This window comes from Schistosoma haematobium, chromosome 1, assembly GCF_000699445.3.
Source record: "Schistosoma haematobium chromosome 1, whole genome shotgun sequence".
NCBI classification, from domain to species: domain Eukaryota; kingdom Metazoa; phylum Platyhelminthes; class Trematoda; order Strigeidida; family Schistosomatidae; genus Schistosoma; species Schistosoma haematobium.
In genome coordinates, this window is record NC_067196.1 from 89,637,974 (window position 1) to 89,663,418 (window position 25,445).

The following is a 25,445-nucleotide window of genomic DNA, read 5'->3' on the forward strand; positions in this document are numbered from 1 at the left end:
CTGACAGTGGCTCCTGATACGCTGAGAATTTGTCTGACGCTATAAGGTAACCTTTGTGACCACATCTGCTTAAGTAATGCTTCATCTAACTTGTATGAACCTGCTAGTTGTCTCATGTGTCTAAGGAACTGTGAAGGTCTTTTGTCCCCTAACTCGCATGCGGTGAGTAGTTGCTGTAAGCGTTTTTCATCAGACTGCGAAGTACGGTGGATTACTGCGGCTTTTATTTTGTCATATGGGTCCGCTTCTGGTACGTTATCTATCAGGTCTCCGACTTCTGCTGCCACTTCTATGGGTAATGCTCCAACGATGTATGCATATTTTGTCGCTTGCGAGCGTATACCTCTCGACAAAAATAATGCCTCAACCTGTGCAAACCAGATCCTTGGGATTATTAACACCGTACGTTGGTAATCTTAGTTCCGAGATAGCGTTGATTGAGTTTAAAACATTATCCTCTGGTTGTAGAGAGTTTAGAAGGTTGGTCGGTGAACTATCAATATCAATAAGTTTACCCGGAGAGTTCATAATGACAAAAACAAAAATATGGTGTCGTGCCGATTAATAATAATAAAAAAATTATGTAGATATATATAGCAAATGTCTATAAAAAAATAATCGAGGCTCACCAAATAATTGTGGTGGACCAAACAATATATAAACGCAAAAGTATCAACAAAGTTAATAGCAATCAATAGTAATATTAATATTTACAAGTTAAATGTTACAAATGCAATAACAAATTAGGGACGTTACTTAAATCGGCTAGTCGTTGCGTGTTCTGTTGAGTTTTGGTCTCAAAAATCCACAATTATAAATGCATAATAATTCCACAGAGGTAAATATGACGCCAATAAGTTTCTTTGATGTAGGATATAATGAGAATGACACTGCAGTCTGAAATGAGGATAATATCCAGTTTAGAACGCAATTGACTTGGTAACGAGCGAGAATAGAACAATGGGTATGTGCGTAATAGTGTATTTGTGAACAACCGGAAATGTGTGTCACGCTATGTTAGAATTACAACGGAAAAAGTGTTCAAGGTCGTTGACTAAAACAACACGTACAGTCATTTAATGATAAATGTACATACAGTGAAAAATTGACAAAACAAATAGAAATAACATTGAAAACTATTTACAAAATAAGGTTGTCAGGTCTATCTCCACATTGTCAAGGTTAAGAAAAATTATCGCCAGTCTATCTATCACACACCATGGGCTGGCCCAAACAGCTGCAGTTGCACTTCATTTTTCCAAATTAATCTAGCTAGTAAATTTTTCAAATAAATTCCCGTAAGTTCTATACTGTCATCGATGAAGCCGCATTATCTGGATACCACGATAGGCTGATTCATGTCAGGTGTTGCCACGAGGTGTGACTTCAACATAGGATGGAGGGCCATAACATTCCCATCCAACTTGAGCAGGCGGCGACCATCCAGAAAAATCATTTGCATTGGTTATCTTTTGTATTATGTGGTGAAATGCAGCAGTTAGGTTGAGTGATACCTCTTTATAATGCAAATAACTACAGATAGTTCTGATCATGTACAAAACAAAATAAGTAAGGCACCATCTTAGGCCCTCTGCTCTTCCTTCTCTACATTAATGAGTTACCGCTGTTACTTAGGTCGTCGACATTATTGTTTGCGGATGATGTAAAAATCTGGAGAACAATAAAAAGTGCGGCTGATCATGTGGATCTTCAAGCTGACTTAGACGATTTAGTTAGATGGACTCGAGAGTGGGGCTTAGAAATCAATGCTAGGAAGAGTGTACTAATGCACGTCGGTCACGGTAATAGTTACCGATACACTATTGAGGGTAAACCTCTTCCATGCGTTCAAGAGCATAAGGACTTAGGAGTAATATTAAGTCATGATTTAAAAACAACTGCGCATTGCAAAGCAGCCGCTGTCAAAGGGTTTCGTGCGTTATGGTCACTCCGCCGAGCGTTCAAATCTTTTGACGAGGAAACGTTTCGAATTTTATATCCCATATATGTTAGACCACATTTAGAGTACTGTATCCAAGCAGCTAGCCCGTGTCTGGTAAAGGATACTAACTCCCTTGAGTGTGTCCAGCGTGTGGGAACGAAATTAGTGAAGGGTCTTTCTAGACTCCCTTACGATGAGCGCTTAAAACGCCTAAATCTTTTCCCCTTGTCGTATCGTAGGACACGAGGTGACATTTCGTATCTTTAATTATGATTTGGGTGTTAATATGTCTTATCTTTTTGCTCCCTCCAGCACTAATAATCTCCGAGGTCATAGCAAGAAGGTTCATAAACCACGATCTAATAAACTTAAAGTGGGATCCCGTTTTTCTCATCGAGTCGTCAATCATTGGAACGCCTTACCCGAACAAGTGGTATCAGCCCCATCAGTGAATACTTTCAAGGAAAAGCTGGACCTTCACTGGAGAGCAATGTGTCAGGATTAACACAGGTTCATCAACCTACTATCCTTATTACTGAAGACTGAAGACTATCGAATTAAGATTTTACTAGTTTCAGTACAGTAGGTGCGTCTGCTATTTAAGGAGAAAGATGCAACTTTAAAACACACTTGTTATGTAACATTTCCAAATTCGTGTAAGTTTATGATTCATACACATTTGGAGAGTCTAAAATTGTGTAGTGATTCTTATCAACATTAAGTTCCTTTACGGACTTTATGAAACTTTGAATAAACTGTTGTATCGCTACTTTTAAGAAAAAATACTACAAAGCGGTGAGCAAAAATTATTTAAAATGTCATCCAGCAACAGGATATCCAGATATAATAACACCAGAAAAACATGAGATCCTACACGTGTTCAAATGCTGAGTGCATCAAATTTAACAACTCAAGGTCGTTGGAACGAAAGAGCGGAAAGGTCCAAAGGCATATTACTTCTGTGCAAAGTCTAATTTAAAATAGTAAATATTGAGTATGACTGAGTCGACTGTTGGCTCAACCGGTAGTCTCTGTGAGACACCGATTCAATGGCCAATGACGAAGGCCTCATATGAATTCGGAAAGTCTATTGGTTTGTTTTGAGCCTTACCTTACAATAAATTCAGGTCAGGGTGCTACTTCTACTGTGTTTGAAGCTCTTTGTCCCTCAAATGGAAAGAAATGTGCTATCAAAATAATAAATCTTGAAAAATGCAGCACATCCGCATCGTTAGAAGAAATAAACGTAAGCTGTAACTTCAGTTTTATCGATAACTCGATTAGAGAGAAATAAAATCCATGAAGAACATGAAAAACGAGAATATAGTTGCGTACTACGCCTCTTTCGTTGCCCAGACAGAACTGTGCATAATCATGGATCTATGTCAAAGAGGTTTGTAAACTTATTTTGCAAACATTTTTATGATTGGTGGTGTGTACTTTATCCACTTGGAATGATAATAGTAATAATGCTTGTTCTACTTGACGATATATGCAGTAGGTAATTTCCAACGTGATTTTTTCAACTGTGGTGGATACATCTGTCCAATAGCTGTAATATGTTTTTAGATCCTTAAGATGTGTAATTTTTGGTGGGACCATAATTTATGGACGATCTTTGAGCAACGCAAGTCAGGACGTTACTTGACGAGTTGTATGCGAGAAGTAATGGATATATTCTTCTCATAAAATCGATGACTAGTATAACACCAGCAAAATATCGTGCTAGTTGCATCGCTCTTTTAATTTATTATAAGTCGTATAGGTCTAACCTTTCCTGTAACATTCTGTATCCATATGTCAGATCTTCTGTTTAGACGTGGATAGCTAAAAGGTTAATTTCCTTGTGATAATACTTTTATATATGTCGTATCTTAAAGTAAAAATCCTTTGCACTATTTTTTCAAGCTTGCTTTGACGCTGATCAGTGGGAGTCGACTGACGATATGGAATGTAATAATGAAGTCAGTGAGACTCATAAAGTAGGAGCCATGCATGCCAGATAGAGTGATTTGCAAAACATTAAGAAATATTTGGACTGGTCTTCAACTATACTTCAGCCACACTACTCATTAACAGTCTGAATATAAGACGAACGTCTTCGGGGTCTGAAAAGATTCCAACTTACGTGTAGCAACAGTTTTAGTTTAGGTATATTTAGAGATAATTGTTTATGCTATGGGGCAGTGGATCAGTGGTTAAATCAATTGGGTATCTTCGTAATTCACCGTACATACTCCCACTTGAACAACTGATTAATATCGTTAGCTGTCGAGTAAAGTGTGACTTCAATTTGGGTACATGACATGTACTTGACTAGTATGCTACATGAATCTTAGTTATAATTTAAGGATAACCTGTGATTCCGTTTTTTTGCAGTTCATAAAAAACCAGAATCTTCCTATGATAACCATAAGAGATATTCACTTTTAAATGGTTTTTTTTATAGTCATTTGACACTCAACTGGATCTAGAGGGACCCAAGTAAAGCTTGTACCTGGTTGTGGGTATATCAATCAAGTGATTACTTTATATCAGGTTCTAGAAAACTGATTTTTTACCTGTGACGATTGAAATGTATGAATTTTTCATGGAAATACATCTAGAGACAATTTTCCGTATTCTCAGAAGTTAATGTATTTATTTAAGAACCCCTCATCACCTTTAAATACACAAACAAGATTGTTTAATGAGAATTTTGATATGATGCGGTATGAGAAACACCTAGAGTGAATATAAAAGATGTCAATATGTCCGTCATCGATGCTTCATGATTCTTCCGAATCATTATTTAGTTTGACAATAAAAACTGTATCATTCAAGTAGGTTACATTAATCTTAAGACAAGGGTAGCTGTCAAAGTACCAGCATTTATGTAAAAAGTAGTTTGGATTTTGCCGGACTAAACCATATGTTACCGTAGCAGGATTTCTATGTACAGATATAAATAATACAACTGATTAGGATTACTGTACGTGTACCATAACCCTCCAACATGAAACCGGGCGCCATTTGTAAGTATTTGGTGAAGTGTTTTTGAAGCATTTCTCACTTAATATAAAGTCTCCCAAAGAGTAACGTTAACGCTAGATTCAATGTATTAGTTAATAAATAGGTTGATAAGATTGTTATCCTTCATCCACTGAAATGGCTAGAGCAAGTTAGCCAAGTTAGCAAGTTAGCAAACTTAGCCACATAGGGGGATTATAGATAAAATAAAAATTATCAGACGTTTAGTTTGACTAAACTACTTTGTCTTAGACTAAATGCTTATAATAACCATGAAATACCAAACTTTCAAATATTCTGATTAGCCTTTGCTCGTGTATATATATAATATATTGTATTAAGGAGGCTTAGAAAAAAGTTGAGAGTAAATAAACTATGACATTGTTTAATTCCTATCTCCCTCTAGTATGATCGAACGATATTGATGCTAGTGAAATATATACCCTGTTTACTTTGTATATATTTTATCGACTGATCTCTCTAATAATAACGTAGATATAAAAAACGAAATTCGATAGTGTTTGAGGGAAAATATTTCAGATATTCGGCAGCGCAGACGAACGATAAGAGACAAAACTAAATACATGTGAACTTTAGTGGTCGAAATATTCAACTCATTGAATGATGGGTGACTCTGTACTTACAAGCATGAAAGTGATTTAATCAAGTAGGTAGACACATACGTACCACCATGCACACATCCTCAAGGTCACATTTATAAGTGACAGAATGACTAGAAATGTTAAGATAATTCATCCGTCCTATGGTTATTCTTTTGGAATAAATCACGTAGGCGTGTAACAAAACTAATTGCCACAATGGTACCAGTTTATAAAATCACTAACTTAAGTGGTGTGGGAATGGTTAGTCTTTATGATCAGAGTTCTGAATATAGTAAAAATTAGTGGCTGGACTTCTTTCAAAGTAATGAAATCAGTGTATCTTTTCCTTATCTTCTAAATCTCCGTTCATTTCTATTCTTTTCCGTTTCTTCCATCCTTCCATCTCTCCCAACTTTCCATTTTTATACTCCTGTCATATATGACAGCTAGATTTATTGCATTTTTCTGTGTTTATTTATGTTCGTGTCTGTTGTATACTTGTGCCTACATCACCTCTTCTACATTATCGTTAATCACTTAAGATATGATCGCATTAAATGTTAATTTATTATTCCACCCAGATCATAACTTCACTAAAGACCTTTCGTAAAAAGTCATTTAGGACTTAATTTTAGTGTATGTGTATTAGTCTTCTAAAACCAAGCCAAAGATGATTTGCATATAATTATCCCTTATCTGTCGTTCGAGTTCAGTTGTGTTCGTTATTATGTAGAATTCAATGAATTAAAAATTATAATTTGACATTTAATTTATTCAATATTTCCATCGATCAACATGAGTAGTTGGTAAGTATTACCTTTAACACCGGTAATCTGCACTAATTTATACCAAACGTTTCAGTTAATCAATATAAACCTATCGTAGTAAAAAGGTTAAAGCGTTCAGCTTTCAACCACTACGCCAGTTTCAAAAATCATTCTACTTGCTTCAGTTTGTGGAAACCACCAAAATCACTTGCTATTACACTCAGTGCCGACAGACTGAAAAGAAGGATAACTCATCAAAATACCAAAGAAAGGAGATCTGAGCAAGTGTAAAAACTACAGAAGCATCACACTAGTATCGGTACCATGAAAAGTCCTCAACAGAGTACTGTCGGACTGGATGAAGGATTCAATAGACGCTCACCTTCGAGATCAACAGACAGGATTCTGTAAGGACCGATCGTGCACAGATCAAATCGCCACACTATAGATCATCTTTGACCAATCAATTGAATGGAATTCGTCACTATACATCAACTTCCTTGATTATAAGAAAGCGTTTGACATCGTCAATAGGAGTACATTATGGAACCTTGTTCGAAACTCACTAGCAGGTAGCTGCGATAATCGTCAACATCAGACAGAATTCACATGACGGACTACACTGCAAAGCCGTGCATGGAGGACAGTTGACAGATGTATTCCAAGTAAGGACTGGAGTCAGACAAGGCTGCTTACTCTCACTCTCTCTATCTCGTTTTTCTCTTTCTTCTGATGGTTGACTGCAATATGTATGTCTGCACATTTCAGCTAAGGCACGGAATACAATGGAAAGCTTGGATGCAAATAGACGATTCGAACTTCGCAGATAAACTGACCCTTCTACCTATACACACGAGCGAACGCAAATCAACACAGTCACTGTAGCAGCAGCCTCTACATCAGTAGGCCTGAATATACACACAAGGGAAAAATCAACATCCTCAAATACAACACAGGAAACACCAACTCCATCATACTTGTTGGAGAAACTGTGGAAGAGGTGGAGACTTTCGCGTATCTGGGTAGCATCGTCTATGAGCGTGGAGGATCCGATGCAGACGTAAAGTCAAGGATTAACAAAGTAAGGGTAGCATTCCTACTATTTGAGAACATATGGAACTCAAAACAACTGTCAACCAACATCGAAGTAACAATCTTCAATATAAGAGTCAAGTCAGTTAGTTCTAATATACGGAGCTGAAACTTGGAGAACTACTACAACTATCATCAGAAAGGTACAAGTAGTTCTAAACAATTGTTTACACAAGATACTTAATAACAGTTCGCCAGATACTATCAACAACAGCCTACTGTGGAAACGAACAAATCGACTTCCAGTTGAGGAGGAAACTACCAAAAGTCGATGGAGGTGGATAGGACACACATTAAGGAGATCATCAAACTGCATCATGAAGCAAGTCCTAACATGGAATCCTGAAGGTAAATGGAAAAGAAGAAGGCCAAAGAACATACTGCACTGAAAATTGGAAGCAGACATAAATAGGATGAATACCGACTAGAAAGGATTGCTCAGGACAGAGTTGAATGGAGAATGGTGGTGAGTGGCCTATGCTCTTCCATGAGGGGTAACAGGCGTAAGGAAGTAATCGCCCTTAGCGTATGTTGTGGCAGCTTGAACCGATGTACATATATCCCAGGTTCCACGTTGCGTTTGAGAGGCTGTGTATTTTGAGAATAAGTACACTAGTCTGTACACCTGGTAAATGAGCAATAATAATAATAATCTTAGTGCAGGAACGCTTACTAGATAAATACAATCAAAGTAATTGTGTATTATCAGCCACCATTGGTGTGGAGATTTTGTGGGCTTGTGGGGTACACCCATTTTGGGCGCCCTTAATAATCTGTTTACGGTCTTAAATATATCTCTTTCGTTGAGTAAGATTGTCTGTCTGTTGACCTTTTCTGTTAATTTTGTGTTTGTTAATCGGCTCGATAAACGTTTCCTGATGAAGTCTGGGTAGCGATTTTCTCAAGGATGTAGTCTTTCGCCAGATTTGATTTGATGGTAGGTAATAAAGCTGTTGCGTTGGAAGATATTATCGCTTCGACTTTGGTGATTTTAATACCTTGAATGTCAGATAAAAATTGTATTAGAGTGTCGATAGTGTAATTATATGAGTTCATCATACTTCAATATATCTGATGTTTCTTTTAAAATACTAACTGTATATGTGGTCTTTAAATCAAAATAATAATTTTCTCTATAGGATCATTGTTGGATGTTATCAAGTATACACAAAATAAACGAGATATCACTTACGGTGTATTCGATGAAAATACAATTGCTACCATTCTTCGTGATGTCCTACGTGGATTGGCGTATATTCATGAGAATGGTTTAGTTCATCGGTGAGCATTTCTAATTAATATTAATCTACCAGCTACCATTCGATTTTATTCTTAAGTAAGAAATGACAAGTGACTATAATACTAACTGTAATATGTAAAAATATTAAAATAACTTCTTGTCATAGTTTCCTCCGAAAAATAATTTATTCATATATATATATATATATATGTTTTGCTCAGTCAACTGCTTTGTACTTTTTTTCGGCTGAATATTGACTTTTATATTCTTATCTATTTTACATTATAAATGATTTCAATAAATTCTCTCTGAATTTTAAGTTTCATGATCTCAAAATTAATCAAAAGTGTACGGGGCTATGTTGTAATGATACTTGAGTGAAAAAGTATGTAACCAGTAGTATGTCTCAAGTTCGAACCCCACCCACCCTACTTTGGTTCAGGGAGCCGGTTTGAGTATCACTAGTCCTCAAAAACAGTTTGCTTTAAAACAGTACTTAGACCTGTATACTTGGTAAATGAGTGGCACTACTCCATAGAGTTATTGACCATTGATCTAGGCCATATTGGTAGATACAGCCTACTTGTTTAGAGTTCATATAATAACCACGATCAGCGATGGTGACGTTTTATTTATTATTTATTTAAACACAAACATAGGTACAAGAAGTCGCCAAATAGATATACGCCACATAAATCATTCGATTTGTGTGAGGGCTAGGATACTGCTCGGGTGCCCAAACCGAAGCAGGTGGTTTTCTTAGGGAGCCACATTCCTAACCTTTGACCTAAAGGTCTAATCTACAAGGCATTGTAGCAAATTCAGGAGATCCAGTCCCATGGTTGCCAGTGACCAATGATTGGTTCATACTCTATTTGTTCCCTCAGGATCCTGGAGCCCATGTACACGACTGGTTGGGAATCAGAGTTTTCCAACTCCCCTAGGTGGATCCTCTATGTGTGACACCGAACGGAAATCGCTAGAGTGTAAATATGACTTTTCAGGAAGTCTTACGGTAGATAGAACCTGAAATCGTGTCTTGTTATTGTCAAATTCAGAAAATTCTCTCTGCTTTTTTTGTACTTCACTCTCGTATGTGAATTTTTTATAATTTAGATGAGGCTAATTGAAACGTCTAGATATTTGGTCAATGTGATCTCTTTCATCTTATATTATGAAAGTACCAAATACAATAATGTTTGGTTTTAATTATATCTTGTAGTTTAGCGTTTTCTAGTTGTGCTTGAAAAATATCATCGAATATAGGACCGACCTGTTTATCCATAGTTTCTTTTTCACTAAATTGGGACTGAACATTTTTTTATGTATGACAGCAATCATTCTTTTCGTTTCTTTTTTTTGAGAAGTCAATCCTATTAGCGTGATTCCATAGGATATCCATAGTTTCTTCTAGTGGGACTTTGGAAAATAAAGATTTCCTATCAAAACAAATCATATACTTTCTGTTTAGATGAATACCATTAATTCTATTAACGTTACTAAAACTATCTTTTGAACTATGTGCGCTTGTATAAGATTTAAAACACACGAAATGAATTGAATTCACATACCTCGCAATGTTCATTGTTTTTTTGTTTTACAGTACATAGTTTATTGCTGAAGGTTACATTGTCAGTTGAATAAGAAAAAGAGTATTCAGCGAAGGAAATGTTCTTTTCAACGAATTCTCTTTTTCTTAAATCAGTATTTATATGACTGAAACTCTATGCTTAAACTATGTCACTAGATAGTCAATTTAAATGATTAGTTTATTGATATGGAAAATAAATTAATTCTAGATTCCTATCATACTTAACCAACTAAATTTTGTTTCCTTTGATTCTGTTGTTAAATCCAATAAATGGCAATCAATAGCTTATGAACCCATCTCTTAATACATAGTTTTAGTGAACTTCATTATTAATGTACTATCCAGTGAATATTTTCAAGATTTTTATTTGACAGTTTATGAGAAACGTTCACTGTAACATCAATCTACGTATTCTTACATTTCTATGTTACACCTTACAGTAACATTTGAATGACGGATACCATCAGGATAGGTTAAAAGAAGATTAGAGGGGTCGAAGTCTGTCTGTTAGTCATTTGCAACGTAGAATGTGGTATGTGTATACATCAATTCAAGTTGTCATGCCCCATTAGCACAGCGAGAGTGAATTGTTAGGGCGAATCTCATAACAGTCGAGGTAATAGTAGTATCAATGTTAATAGGAAAGATTAAGTATCCAAGATACAATCCAAGAAAATACAAATTATTGAAATAGAGAGGATTGAGCATAAAATTTGGAAAAGGATGAAAAGTGTATGCACCTGCGCCATTACAAACGATTTTCAGTCATGTCATTCAAAGTCATCAACCAATGGTTACGATAATCACGCGAACCCCAACTAGATAGTCTACATCTGTTAACTTGGCTCAGTTCATTTTTGAGTGACTTCATGAACTGATGGCTAGAAGTGTCTAAATCCGAGATATCCTTCCAGTAGTGCATGATATTATTGGTTGGTGGTTAGGATCATGTCGAATGATGCAGGATTCTTGGTTAGTTGAAATGTTAGGTTATCTACCACCAACTATGGGTCATAGTAATGTAGCTGCATTCATTAACTCCCTGTAAACGTTAAGCATAATGTCACTTCTCATACTATATGATCTCATTTGTCTTTCTAAAAACATTATATCCAATTGCGCAGTTTACATTGAGGATTGGCCTTAGTTAGACAACTACTGAAAATCACGAAGTACTGGACAACTGTTTTGTCTTATCACGGGATTGTTTACCAGTGTACATATACGATTCTATTGAGGAACGAACCCAGGACATTCGTATCTCGTTGCACAATACCCCTAATCGATCGAAGTTACAAATGTAAACCGTTGGATGATCCACCCGAAACCTGAATGTTCTAGGTTCAATCCAGAATCTTCTCATGAATGTGCACTACTGACGAGTCTCGTAGCAGTAGGAAGCAACTATCCAGTGCTTCTGAGCTTTTAGTAGTTCAACTAAATTCATCCCCCAATATAAATTATAAAATCTCTACAACTCTTCCCCATACTGATAATATTTCAAATGTTTATTTTTGTACTGCTATTAATCTCCTGTCCTACCCTCATATTGATGTGTTAGGAAAAGTAAATCGATACATACTCGTACCGGATCTTACGTCAGCTATCACTAAGTATAGATATGTAATAAAAAAACGTTATAATATAAACGTTTTTGACAGCTTTTTTTGCATAGGAACACATTGAATATCAACTTGCTTCAGTTGTTCGTGTGCACAAATGATCAGGCTACATTTTTCATAGCTGGATAATGTCAACTCGTTTACTGATATTAATTCTTTAAAGTCTGATTGAGATCCATACTTCTAACGGCACTCAAGATCACTGTATTCATAATCAACCTCCCTCTTCAATTTCTATGATTGAAATCCATGTACATTATAGTAGATGACTTGATAAAGCATCTCTGTTTTTCTTGTTTTTGTTTTGTAAAGAATGTCAGCTTTATTACAAGGTGAAATCATTCTTTTTCTCAGTCAGTCAGTAACAACGTAGAACTTCGTACGCATGTACATCAGTTCGAGTTGCCATACCACATTAGCACAGAGATTCTTTTTCACAAGTTTTTACTCATTCGATTAAATATCATAATACAACATAAATTTGTATAAGTTAATTTATTTCTTTTTTATTCTATATACCTATTTCACTAAAATATCATTACTCTTAAATACAGCGATCTAAAATGTGGTAATTTATTAGTCAAAGATGATGGAATCATTCAAATAGCAGATTTTGGAGTTGCTGGATTTTTAGCTACTCAACCGCTTACTGCAACTGGTAGTGTTGATTTAAGACGGTATACATTTGTTGGTACACCTTGTTGGATGGCTCCGGAAGTTATGCAACAAGTACGAATAATGATTATTACTTTTTTTTTTTCTCTCTCTCTCTCTCCTTAATAACATTTAATTTACAATTATTAATTGCTATATATGTGAATTTTAATTTGATCATTTCAAGTTTTTGTTACATAAAACTGTAATGTACACTGTGTTGTCAGCATCGACTCATCATGAAATGTAAATAGATGCCTTTTTTACCTTTAAAAAAGTAATAAACTGAACTCCAACATCATAAAATATGAGTAGTAGCTTTAGAGAGAAAAGATTTTTCTCATAGCCTACATCTCAACACCTCATATTCACCTACGTATCTAATTAACAGTATACTTTATTTTATTATTTATCTTAACACATAGATATTGGTACAAGGAGGCACCAAATAGATATGCGCCACACAAATCCCATTTGATATGTGTGAGGGCTGTGATACTGCCCGGGTGCCCAAACCGAAGCAGGTGGTTTTCTTAGGGGGCCACACCCCGAGCCTTCGACCTGAAGGTCTAACCCACAAGGCAGTGGAGCATCGTGAGGAGATGCAGTCCCATGGAAGCCGGTGACCAACGATTGGTTCATACTCTATTTGTTCTCTCAGGATACTGGAGCCCATGTGCACTATTGGTTTGAAATCCGGTTAAAGCGCCGGACATTCACTTTTCGTCCTCTCATTTTCGTAAACAACAGTAGTGCCACGAGAAGGTGGTGAGTAGGACTTCGCTGGCAGAGGCTATATACGCGTGGCCATGTGGGAGCATTTGGAGAGGGAGAGCGGACTCTCCCCACTCTCGACCGTACCAGGGCATTTGGGGGCTTATCAGTATACGGATTGTGGAGATTATTAAGTTTTTGATTGAGATCATGAATCGATTGATGTTAGACCACCGTTGAAAACCTGGAAGCACTGGACGGTCATTTCGTCTTACCGTGGGACTCCTCGGCAGTGCGCCTCCACGATCCCCCTCACGGGATTCGAACCCAGAGCCCTCAGTCTCGCGCACAAACGTTTAACCTACTGGACCACTGAGTCGGCATCTAATTATTGAATCACAATTTTTTTATTGATTTCTTGTTGAAACTGCACCATCGTTGTCTGATTTTCAAAATACAATGAATTCATTGTATTTCATTATCTTCTCTTCAGCTACATATACATGCTAATATGTTTCATTATTTCCTATGATTAAAATGATGTTCCATCAACAACAAAAAAAGAATTATCAATAATGAATAGGTTATGTGGAATATAAACCATGTTAAAAATCCGGGTTTTTAACACTTTTTCGGAAAACAACTGTTTAGAATGATAGTTCTAGAATAGTTACGATAATATTATTACATAATATGATAAATTTGATTTAATAAGTATGGAATGAAAGTGAAGATATATGAATTTCATCTATTACAATCCGATTATAGTTTATTTTAAAAAAAAGAAGGAAAAGGGGTCGAAATGCTTAATTAACTCTTGTGTACCAAAAAAGTTGTAGGTTAATCATTTGCTCTTTTGAAACACAGAGGTCAGAATTAACCTTTCTGGTTGCTACGATCTCTACAAATAAGATAAAACTAGACTATTTATTGATTACTTTGAACGCGTTTGGTGTTAACGTTATCGCATGTGTCTAGCAGGTGTCGTACTATTGAAATACGGGGCCTGTTTTTACCTGGAAGACTTAAGGTCCTAGGAATACGTTTAGCAAAGCAAGTTGGGACCAGTCTTTATTTTCTTCCGATGTACATTATTTTGTGGATGTATGTAAATTGATGTACGCAATAGTAGATGACTTATGGTGGTTACCTGTCTACTTTTATTTGTATTACTGAGACTAGTGTATGCAGTGAACCAATGTAGCAGGCGAAAATATGCATTTTAAGACTTCTTAGTTTTTGGTTAATTTTATTCTTGATTTGATTCCCTTTGGATGACATTCATATAAGAACTTGTTTCTTTTCGGGTTTGTACACTTTCACCTTATCTTGGTATTCGGTAATACACTTCTTTCAAGTTGATTCAAGACATCAGTTTTCACACCGATAATATTTTATTTCCATACATTCTTCCTCAAGTTTTTCTTGTGAAGAAAATTTTCTGGCTCTGTGGTAGAGCGTTTTCACCAACTCGTATTTGTAGCTTATAGGCCAAAAGATGTGAAAATGTAGGTATTTGCCACTCCAGATTTTTTTTCGATATATATACCCTTATTAGGTTCTATAATTTCTTCAAGAGATGTTCCATTGCAAATTTAATATTGGGGTAGACTTTATCGAAGTTTTCTCATATTTGATTTGTCTAATTCATATTGCTACACAGAGCAAAATTATGTTCAGCGTATCTTACATAAAGTTCAGTTTCATTGATAACTGATAGTAATCTTTTCTTCCCCAAGTTGCTACAAATATATCTACAAGCATTGGGGCTAAAGAACTTCCTATAGTGACACCATCTATCTAAAGGTATAATTTATTGTTACGTTGTGCACAATCTGAGCAGTTGCTTGAGTTGTTTTTATGACATGAATATACAGACGTTGCAAGTATTGACTAATTATGTTAATTGTTTCTTTCAAGGGGATTAATGGTGAACAGTGAAACTATATCATATGAAACTATAAGTTTATTTGATACATCTATTTGTTCTATTACTTCTGCTAAACCAAAAATGTCCTTCACACTGTATACAGCTAACTCAACGAAGTAGTTCTAGATTATTTGTTAACTTATAATTATCTTATGTAAATAGATTCTAAACAAACCACAAAATAAACTAGAATCCGTTTAAAGAGCTAATACACATACGATATTCCTTTAAACAAGATCAAATTCGAGGACTTTTGAGTGTTTCGATGAGTAAAATTCTGTATATTCCTTAAGTTTCCGAATCGAAATAACTCAAACTTAGGAGCTTCGACCCACTCATGATTTAACACACATAATCTACTACCGTCGATGGTCAATTGCATGAAAATTATGGCTTCTTACTCTCGTACGTTGGAATTATTTTACAGGAAGAAAGTTATTATTTAGGCACTGAATTAGTTAGATGACTTGGCGATTGGTTTTATCATCCATTGATATCAGTTCAGGTACCATTGATGTGTTAATTCTGAACAATGCTCACCTTTGACTACTTCATCACGGGTCGAATACGCACTACTTCTAGGTCTCACAACGAGCAATTGACTTTTGTATTACCTAATTAAAATCTGATGATTAGTATTTTCAACTTCAATGAGTTTGTAAAATAGCATGACGATCATTCCATCCATTATTTGATGAATAACTCAATCTCAATATGAGTGAACTTCATCCGTGATAGTCCCTCTCATTTGAACCTCGATAACGTATTTCATATCAAGATAGTTTTTAATTGTACCACTGTTTATTTTGGACCCCATAAAACGAACTTATACATGTTACATAGATGTTAAATTGTCTATTTCTCCTGATTATAATTTCAATTCAATAAAATGATGTAATTTGATTATTTCCAGGCTCGTGGTTACAATCAAAAAGCAGATATATGGTCATTAGGTATTACAACTATTGAAATGGCAACTGGTCAAGCTCCTTATGCAAAATTTGCACCAATGAAGGTAATTTTTATCGAGGTTCCTTGTATCATAATTTAATAATTCATTTATTATGTAATTCTTATTAATCTAAAAAAGTATCAGGTCGTACCCTTATGAACCCATAATTATTCTATTACAATGCCCAAAATAAAGCATACATACTACTAAATAAATTAAACAATGTTAAAATTATTATTTTTTGTATCAGTTAAGATATCAACTGCATCAAAAATATGTCAATTGTAAATTTAAAACATCATTTCGGAAAAGGTAGGAAATTCCATTCATTGTACTATGTCTAGTTGTAATTAATGTATTAGTAAGTTAGGGGCGGCCAAACCAAAACGTGTTATCAGTACTTGAAGTCACTAACTTTTAATCGTAGCCATGTTGGCGGAACAAGCACTATTAGAGTGGATCCCCGTTAACAGTCGCTTATTTGCTGTTCGGCTAAAGAACTCTGAAGGATAGGGACACACGTCGTTGCCTTTTTGTCGTTTCTGCCTACGCTCCCACCGACTGCAACTCGGATGAAGCAAAAGATGGATTTTACAGAAAGCTATTTGAACTTCTTCAGAAAGCTAAACGTTCAGACATAGTACTCGTAGCAGGTAAATTTAATCCCCAGGTAGGTGGCTTAAACCAAATAGAAAGAGTATTTTAGTATTCCGGCACAGCAAACAGATAATGGTGATCGTCTGCTGCGACTGTGCTCAGACAATCGTTTACTTTTAGCAAACACAAATTTTAAGCATAAGGAGAGACTTCGTCTAACATGGCAACCCCCTACACCAAACTAACGATGGACTCAAATAGACCATATTGCCATCAGTCATCATTGGAGAGGGTCGATAGAAGATTGACGCTCATTCTGGAGTACCTGCTTGGACTCCGACCATGCCCTAATACGGGCACACATCTGCTTGCACCTCACTGGACGCAAAAAGCCACACTTAAAAGACCCATTAGAACTGAATTGAGTAACGAGAAAACCAAAAGTAGGTTCCAGGAACAACTGAGGTCACATTTAGGTAGTCCTGAGAACGAGGCTGACCCAGATGTTGCTCGGAAAGATATACAAGCAGCTATGGAAACAGCAGTGACATCTATCAGTGATTTAAACCACAGGGTTACAAAGAACCAATGGATTTCTTCAAGGTCTATTGCACTGATGGATTCTCGTAAACTCATCTCATCAGGTTCTGAACACGATGAAGAGCGAAAACAAATCAGATCTAGGTTAGGCAGAAGTCTAAGGAACGACCGTGAGCAGTGGTGGGCAACGAAAGCAAAAGAGATGGAAAAGGCGGCGGCTACAAGGAACACAAGACAGCTCTACAGACTAATAAAAGAAACTGGAATTAATAAGTCAAGTGTAAGTGAAACTGTCTCGGAAAAAGACGTCACTCTCATCTGCTCTCAGTCCAGACGTTTGGAACGATGGGCGGAACATTTTAGAGAACAGTTCAACTGACCTTCAGCTACTCTACAACCACCCTCCATTCCCAGACTGTGTGAATGGAACATTGAAGTAAGTCCCCCAACTTTAGTTGAAGTTGAAAAGGCTATAGTTAATCTGAAACGAAGAAGAGTAGTTGGTCTAGAAGGATTGGCTCCAGAGGTCTTTAAGGATGGTGGTCCAATTTTAGCGATTAGGTTGACTAATATTTTAGCTAAAATCTGGGAGTTGGATGTTATCCCATCTGGCTGGTCACAATAATTGATCGTCCCAATGTATAAGAAAGGGTCAAAATCATCCTGTGACAACCATAAAGGGATTAGTTTACTTAATATAGCATCTAAAATACTAGCCTCGATAATTGTCCGACGCCTAACTAAGACTCGTGAACTGCAAACACGAGAGAATCAAGCTGGATGGATGCATCGACCACATATTCACCATTCGTCAGGTTCTAGAACACAGGCATACTTATCGGCGTCCGGTAATGGTGGTCTTTCTTGACTTAAAAGCAGCATTTGACTCGGTAGATCGCGAGATTCTGTAGCGTACTTCAGAAGTACCTAAACCTTGTGAAGGCTCTTTACTCGAACACTACTAGTCGAGTCAGAGCTTATGGCGAACGGTCATCTACTTTTGCAACCTCAAGTGGTGTTCGGCAAGGCTGTCCACTTTCTCCATTTTTGTTTAACTTCATCATAGATCTACTGATGGAAATAAAGCTGTCATCGACTGAATTCTCGGGTATCGATCTCCATCCAGGAGGTCCACTTATCGACTTAGAATACGCAGATGATATAGTCCTGTTTGGTGAAGACGCTGATAAATTGCAAAGTCTTCTGGTAGCACTAAGCAACAATGCCAGAATGTTTGGAATGCACTTCTCTCCTTCTAAATGTAAGTTGTTGCTTCAGGACTGGTCTGCGTCAACACCTGAACTAATGATAGGGAGTGAAGTAATCGGACGCGTCGACAACTTCACTTATCTTAGAAGTCTGATCAGCCCTAATTGGTTGGTGTCTGATGAAATCTCAGCACGGATTCGAAAAGCTCGTTTAGCTTTCGCCAACTTACGTCACCTATGACGAATGAGAGATATCCGTCTATCAATGAAAGGATGAGTATACTGCGTGGCATTTCGTTCTGTTCTGCTTCACGGCTGTGAAATGTGTCCATCAAGGGTAAAGGATACGCGTAAGCTACTAGTGTTTGGTCACAGATGTCTTAGAAATATTGCTGGCGTCTGCTGGGATCATCGGGTAAGTAATAGGGGGTCAGATACAGGGTATTAGGGAATGATGGTAAATTGGTTAATGAGATTGTGAATCTCCATCGACTGAGATGGTTGGGCCACGTGTGACATATGCTTGAACACCGATTACCACGACGTGCAATGCTAACCGGTGTTGGAAATGGTTGGAAGAGAATTAGGTGCGGCCAAAGCAAAACGTGGTATCAGTACTTGAAGCCACTAACTTCTGATCTGAGCCATGTCGGTAGATGCCTGACGCCTTATAAAAACACAAACATGTGATACGTTAGGTCTTGAAATAAAATCCCTAATGAAAATCATACTCTGATAAACAAAATTCGTTAAATGAAGAAAAAACTACGGAAAGTGCTATGTGCGACACACTTAGCGAACATTCAGAAAGTTAGGGATAACAGCCTCCCATTTACGTTGACAACTGGTGATCCCTAAAATGTAGTGATCATCAACCCTTTGTTGCTATTTTCCCATATTACGTAATAATCGATTCCTCAAGCATGTGCCAAAAATACTACAAACTAATCAGTGAAGTAGCTAAAGCGTCAAGTATTTTCATCTTGTACAATGCTTATATAATTTAAAAATTAGCTGTATGTTTAAAACTTCATTAAAAAAGTCAGTCCCTTTAAGGAGAATAGTTGAATAAAATCTGTAAGCTTATGATTAAGAGTAACTCACCGAGTACATATATTTATATACTCGACTTTGGACCACTCTATATCTACGAAATGGATATTGACACTACTGTGCTTCCTGGAATCTACAGTGGGATTTCGATCTACGACAATCTTCTTGTGGCTGAGAACGGGTTTTGTAGCCAAGAAAGTTATCCACCCTCAACATACTTATAGAAAACTGTACCATATGTTTATGAAAGTATAACTGCAGAGTAGAATATTTTTTGAAAAACTAGGAAGTTTTATTTGATATTTTATACTCTCATATAAACCCTCTGTCGAATAAACATAATGTTTCTTCACTGTGTAAATCAAGACCTGTATATTATTGATGACTTTACTGTCCAGAAAAAGCAATGACAGCTTCACCATCATTCAAATTAATGACGGTTAACAACCAGTCAGTCATAGACACCAGACAATCTGGGACATATCTGCATCAGTCCAAGTTATCATATCATATCAGGATACCAAGATGAAATTATCAAGACTGATATCAGAGTGGTAGACGTAGTAACATTATCAGTGACAATATCAAACATTACGCTTAGGAAAATATAATTCAAGTGGAAACTATGAATTTGACAAATATTAGGTGTAAGTATTTTTCCAAGATTAAGAGATAATATACCTGACTTATTTTAACTATTGATCATTCACTTCTATCTTTTCTCTCACCCTTAACCCCATTCCTGTAATTCATTTCAATAAAAGGTATTAATGCTTACATTACAAAATGATTCACCGGATATTGACAGTGTTGCAACAGTTAACAATCAATATTTAAATTATGGACACAAATTTCGTAAATTCACCAAAGCTTGCCTTATGAAAGATCCAGGTCAACGTTTATCTGCTCGTGAATTACTTAGCCATACTTATATCAAATCAAAAGCGAAGGTAATCTATATTGAAATGACCTTGTTAAGTTTTTATAAATCACTATAATTACTGTTATACTAAATTTATATTTAGTTTGTTCATACTTATTATTCCCATTTTAGAAACATGTTCTATGTCGGATCGTTTCGAATAATTTTCAACCGTTTTAAAAACTCGATAAACAATTATTTAAATATATTGTAAATATTCCGGTTCTACGATATATATATATATATATATATATATATATATCCCTTGTTACCCCTCGTGGAGCACAGGCCGCCAACCAGGATTCTCCAACCAACTCTGTCTTCCTCTCTCCTTTCCAGCTGTTGCCAATTGTTACTCATTCTGTTGATACCTGGCTCTAATTCTCAGCTCAGTGTGTCCTTTGTTCTGGCTCTTCTCTTTTTACTTTGAGGATTCAAAGTTAAGGCTTACTTTATGTTGAAGTTTAATGATTTCGACAATGTTTGGTTTATCCACCTACAGATTTCCTCTTCAGCTGGATATATATTATTTTATATGCTCTGATAACCAATGGGAGCTGGTGCGAATTACTTGATATTACCCTATTACAAGAATTGGAATGGTACTAAATTTTAGAATGTCGCCATAGTCATCGTTATTGTGTCAACAACGCTAAAATTTCACAATAATACTTTTTTTGGTCAGCTGTAAGGTCCATATATCGACAAGTTTCCCTGATTCACTCTCATTACAGAACATACAAATGTGTGGCTTCGATTCATTGTTCTGCGATTGTTGTCGGTTTCCGTGTTTGGTGATTGGAAGCACTGGACAGGAAGCCATAGACTTAGGTTTCGTGCTGGTTAGCATTTGTCGGTAATTTGTAACTGCCATCTTGAGGAGACTGATGCTCCCTGTTAAATTAGAACCATGCTTCACTGTCTAAAAAAGGTTTCCTATTTTTGGGCTACAATGTCGAGTCACACAGACTAGTTGCCATATTGCAACTTAATTGTCATGATTCGATCAGTATTAAAAACGACTAGACAAACAGTCACTGTTCAGTGACTAATCTATGTCATCAGTTTCCCATGTAAATTATTATTGTTTAATGCAAGCGATGTGAGTTTGTATTCGTCGGGTACACTTCTGCATGCATTTCTTATCTATCGCTCTGCTTATCAAGTGTATATTTCTTGAAAAAAACCTTTTTCCATATTTTAAATTATAAACAACTTTGGGTTATATATAGGTATAGGTTTATTTATAGATGTAGGCTTCTATAAAAGGTTTCCAACATTCACACTTCAAATAATTCATTAATAACATTTTTATTTATACCCAATTGTTTTTACTATTATTACTATTAAAGGATCGAGAATTACTTTGTCGAGTTTTGCTTGGTGGTGAGATGCCACCTCCTATTTCTCGTATCAATAAGCACCCGGATGATCGATCAGAAAAGCGTGATCCTAAGGTACGTGTACTTGTGTTTGTATGTCAAACTGTATTATTCTTTCTTTTACTGACTAACGAGTATTTTATATCATAACAAATGAACTGTAACCAGCAGTATAATCAAAGACCCACGTTTCCTTCTACTGAGGACACATCTGCTGAGTCTAGTTAGCCACTAACTTATTCAACAGTTATGTTGTTTACATCACTACTAGAAAGGGTTTGAACTATCACGCCGTTATTATTAAAACCTTTACTAGTAATGATGTAAATATCATACTCGTTAACCATGTTAGTAGCTATCTAGACTTAGTAGTTCAGCGGATATTGTATTCTTTGTAAAAAGAAACAGTCTTCCTGGACTACATTGCCATCTACAGTTTGTCTAAACCTTACCATTGATGATATATTTTATAATAGCTTACTACGAAAAGGATTCTGTTTCTTGACATTGATATCATGTTGCTATTCTTGCCGACATTGTGGTACACATCTACCGCCCCGCTTATAAACTTTATAAGTGTTTCACTGTGATAATCCGATTTAGAGTGGTAAAGTAAAATTTTTGCGACCTTATTTAATTTCTTTATTAAATAAATATTAGTTTTATCTTTTTATGACGAGTTTAAATGCCTATTATATGTCTAACAAAATTTCTTTTCAAGAATAACAGTACAGAATGGAATTTCGATACAGTGGGACGTGTATCTAATAGTGGTGTTGATAGTGATGATGATAGTGATGAGAATGACTATAAGGTTACTTCATATACTGATCGTTCTGGTAGTGTACTCCAACCTTGTAATTCATCTAGTGGATTTGATTTTCCATCAGAATTATTAACTCAAACAAATGCAACTGCTGTAATCGGTTCATCTGCGTCTAATCAAGTAAATAATGCACGTGCAACTGGAGCAACGATGGCAATGCCAACAGCACTACCAGTTGTTGATGAAACTGTTGGTGGTATTAGTCCACGAAGTAATATACCACATTTAGATAGGACAGACAACTATAATATTGCGGTGTCTGGGTCATCATCATCGTCATTTCCACCTGCTCCAGCGTGTACACCTGCCTCTCCAGAGACATCTAATTCGATTAGTGCTATGGCAGCAGCGTTCTCGAGCACTTTGACAACTGATGATTCTGATAATCAACAACAACAGTCTCAAACAAATGATCCTGTAAGTCTTTGTCGTTCCTCATGAACGTTTCAACTTGGTTTTTGCATTATTAATATTTGAAAGGTTTCAACTGGAATAATATTAAGATTTATGGTATTAGGTGGCTTGAGGTAGTAGAAAAGAAACCGTACATAACCCTGATGTCGTACAACTTGATACTCAATAATAAAGCATATCTGAGTTTCAGGTTCAAACCCCATATCCAACCTACTTTTAGCTTAGCTAACTGGTTGATATCATTAGTCATTATATATAAGTAGCACCTGGTTCATTATATAGGAAATAAAATCACTTCTTGCTATGATGTTATCTTTCGCTCTCCTTCAATCTGTACATGTATTGTACAACTTATCAGCACATTTAATATTTGCTGATGTACATAACGCCAATATATTAACAATTGATGATCATATCATTTGTTCTTTATTCATCTCTTGTTGTGTATGGCCAGTATTTATTGTCTTCTTCATAGATCACACAATTTTGACATAATTTTGAAAAAAAAAGCGGTCGAGACACATGAATCATTATTATTATCCCAGCAGAAAAAGTACCGACTATTTAAATAGAGTATCTTCAATCACTTGTTCAAGTTTTATCATCCAGTTGCGACAAGTTTTTTTTAAATATGAAAGCGGTCGAAAAAATGTTTTAATGATGGACTACGCAGACTGATGGAGTTCAGCCAAGTTTTATTAGTGAGATACTGGCTAATATATTTGCTCTGTCGTGAATTAATTTTAGTTGGAACTGTGAATTACCATTCGATATTTACAATTTATGAATGTCCCCTACATATAAAGAAAAGATTGCTCACCCCTATCCCAGACATACTGGTGTTCAACGTTGGCGTATATTACTTCTAGACAGAAAGTATCGGTGATATTAATCATTGACATATATGTACGCATTAATGTTTGACAAATAAGATGTTTTATGTGTTTAATATTATGTGTAACATGCATACGTACTTACTTAATCCTGTTACCCCTTATGGAGGAGCATAGGCCGCTCACCACCATTCTCCATCCAACTCTGTCCTGAGCAATCCTTTCTAGTCGATATCCATCCTATTTATGTCTGCTTCCAATTTTCAGTGCAGTATGTTCTTTGACCTTCTTCTTTTACGTTTACCTTCAGGATTCCATGTTAGGACTTGCTTCATGATGCAGTTTGATGATCTCCTTAATGTGTGTCCTATCCACCTCCATCGACTTTTGGTAGTTTCCTCCTCAACTGGAAGTCGATTTGTTCGTTTCCACAGTAGGCTGTTGTTGATAGTATCTGGCGAACTGTTATTAAGTATCTTGTGTAAACAATTGTTTAGAACTACTTGTACCTTTCTGATGATAGTTGTAGTAGTTCTCCAAGTTTCAGCTCCGTATATTAGAACTAACTGACTTGACTCTTATATTGAAGATTGTTACTTCGATGTTGGTTGACAGTTGTTTTGAGTTCCATATGTTCTCAAATAGTAGGAATGCTACCCTTACTTTGTTAATCCTTGACTTTACGTCTGCATCGGATCCTCCACGCTCATAGACGATGCTACCCAGATACGCGAAAGTCTCCACCTCTTCCACAGTTTCTCCAACAAGTATGATGGAGTTGGTGTTTCCTGTGTTGTATTTGAGGATGTTGATTTTTCCCTTGTGTGTATATTCAGGCCTACTGATGTAGAGGCTGCTGCTACAGTGACTGTGTTGATTTGCGTTCGCTCGTGTGTATAGGTAGAAGGGTCAGTTTATCTGCGAAGTTCGAATCGTCTATTTGCATCCAAGCTTTCCATTGTATTCCGTGCCTTAGCTGAAATGTGCAGACATACATATTGCAGTCAACCATCAGAAGAAAGAGAAAAACGAGATAGAGATAGAGAGAGTGAGAGTAAGCAGCCTTGTCTGACTCCAGCCCTTACTTGGAATACATCTGTCAACTGTCCTCCATGCACGGCTTTGCAGTGTAGTCCGTCATGTGAATTCTGTCTGATGTTGACGATTATCGCAGCTACCTGCTAGTGAGTTCCGAACAAGGTTCCATAATGTACTCCTATTGATGATGTCAAACGCTTTCTTATAATCAAGGAAGTTGATGTATAGTGACGAATTCCATTCAATTGATTGGTCAAAGATGATCTATAGTGTGGCGATTTGATCTGTGCACGATCGGTCCTTACAGAATCCTGTCTGTTGATCTCGAAGGTGAGCGTCTATTGAATCCTTCATCCAGTCCGACAGTACTCTGTTGAGGACTTTTCATGGTACCGATACTAGTGTGATGCTTCTGTAGTTTTTACACTTGCTCAGATCTCCTTTCTTTGGTATTTTGATGAGTTATCCTTCTTTTCAGTCTGTCGGCACTGAGTGTAATAGCAAGTGATTTTGGTGG

The 25,445-nt window shown here is 36.4% G+C and overlaps 1 protein-coding gene across 2 annotated transcripts in view; it reads left to right on the top strand.

Moving 5' to 3' along the window:
* Positions 1-2,654: 2,654 nt before the first annotated feature.
* STK39_1 (STE20/SPS1- proline-alanine-rich protein kinase) overlaps positions 2,655-25,445 on the top strand; it is a 44,217-nt gene continuing 21,426 nt past the window's right edge. Inside the window, exons 1-9 of one of the 2 annotated variants that reach the window (XM_051210008.1) lie at positions 2,655-3,035; positions 3,070-3,188; positions 3,227-3,335; positions 8,552-8,693; positions 12,420-12,594; positions 16,077-16,178; positions 20,278-20,463; positions 21,788-21,892; positions 22,539-23,060. In XM_051210008.1, the coding sequence (XP_051075494.1) occupies positions 2,939-3,035; positions 3,070-3,188; positions 3,227-3,335; positions 8,552-8,693; positions 12,420-12,594; positions 16,077-16,178; positions 20,278-20,463; positions 21,788-21,892; positions 22,539-23,060 (1,557 nt within the window). In that variant the 5' untranslated portion in view covers positions 2,655-2,938. Of the gene's footprint in view, positions 3,036-3,069; positions 3,189-3,226; positions 3,336-8,551; positions 8,694-10,515; positions 12,595-16,076; positions 16,179-20,277; positions 20,464-21,787; positions 21,893-22,538; positions 23,061-25,445 lie in introns of those variants that run through there. The other variant, XM_051210009.1, reaches the window with a different exon arrangement.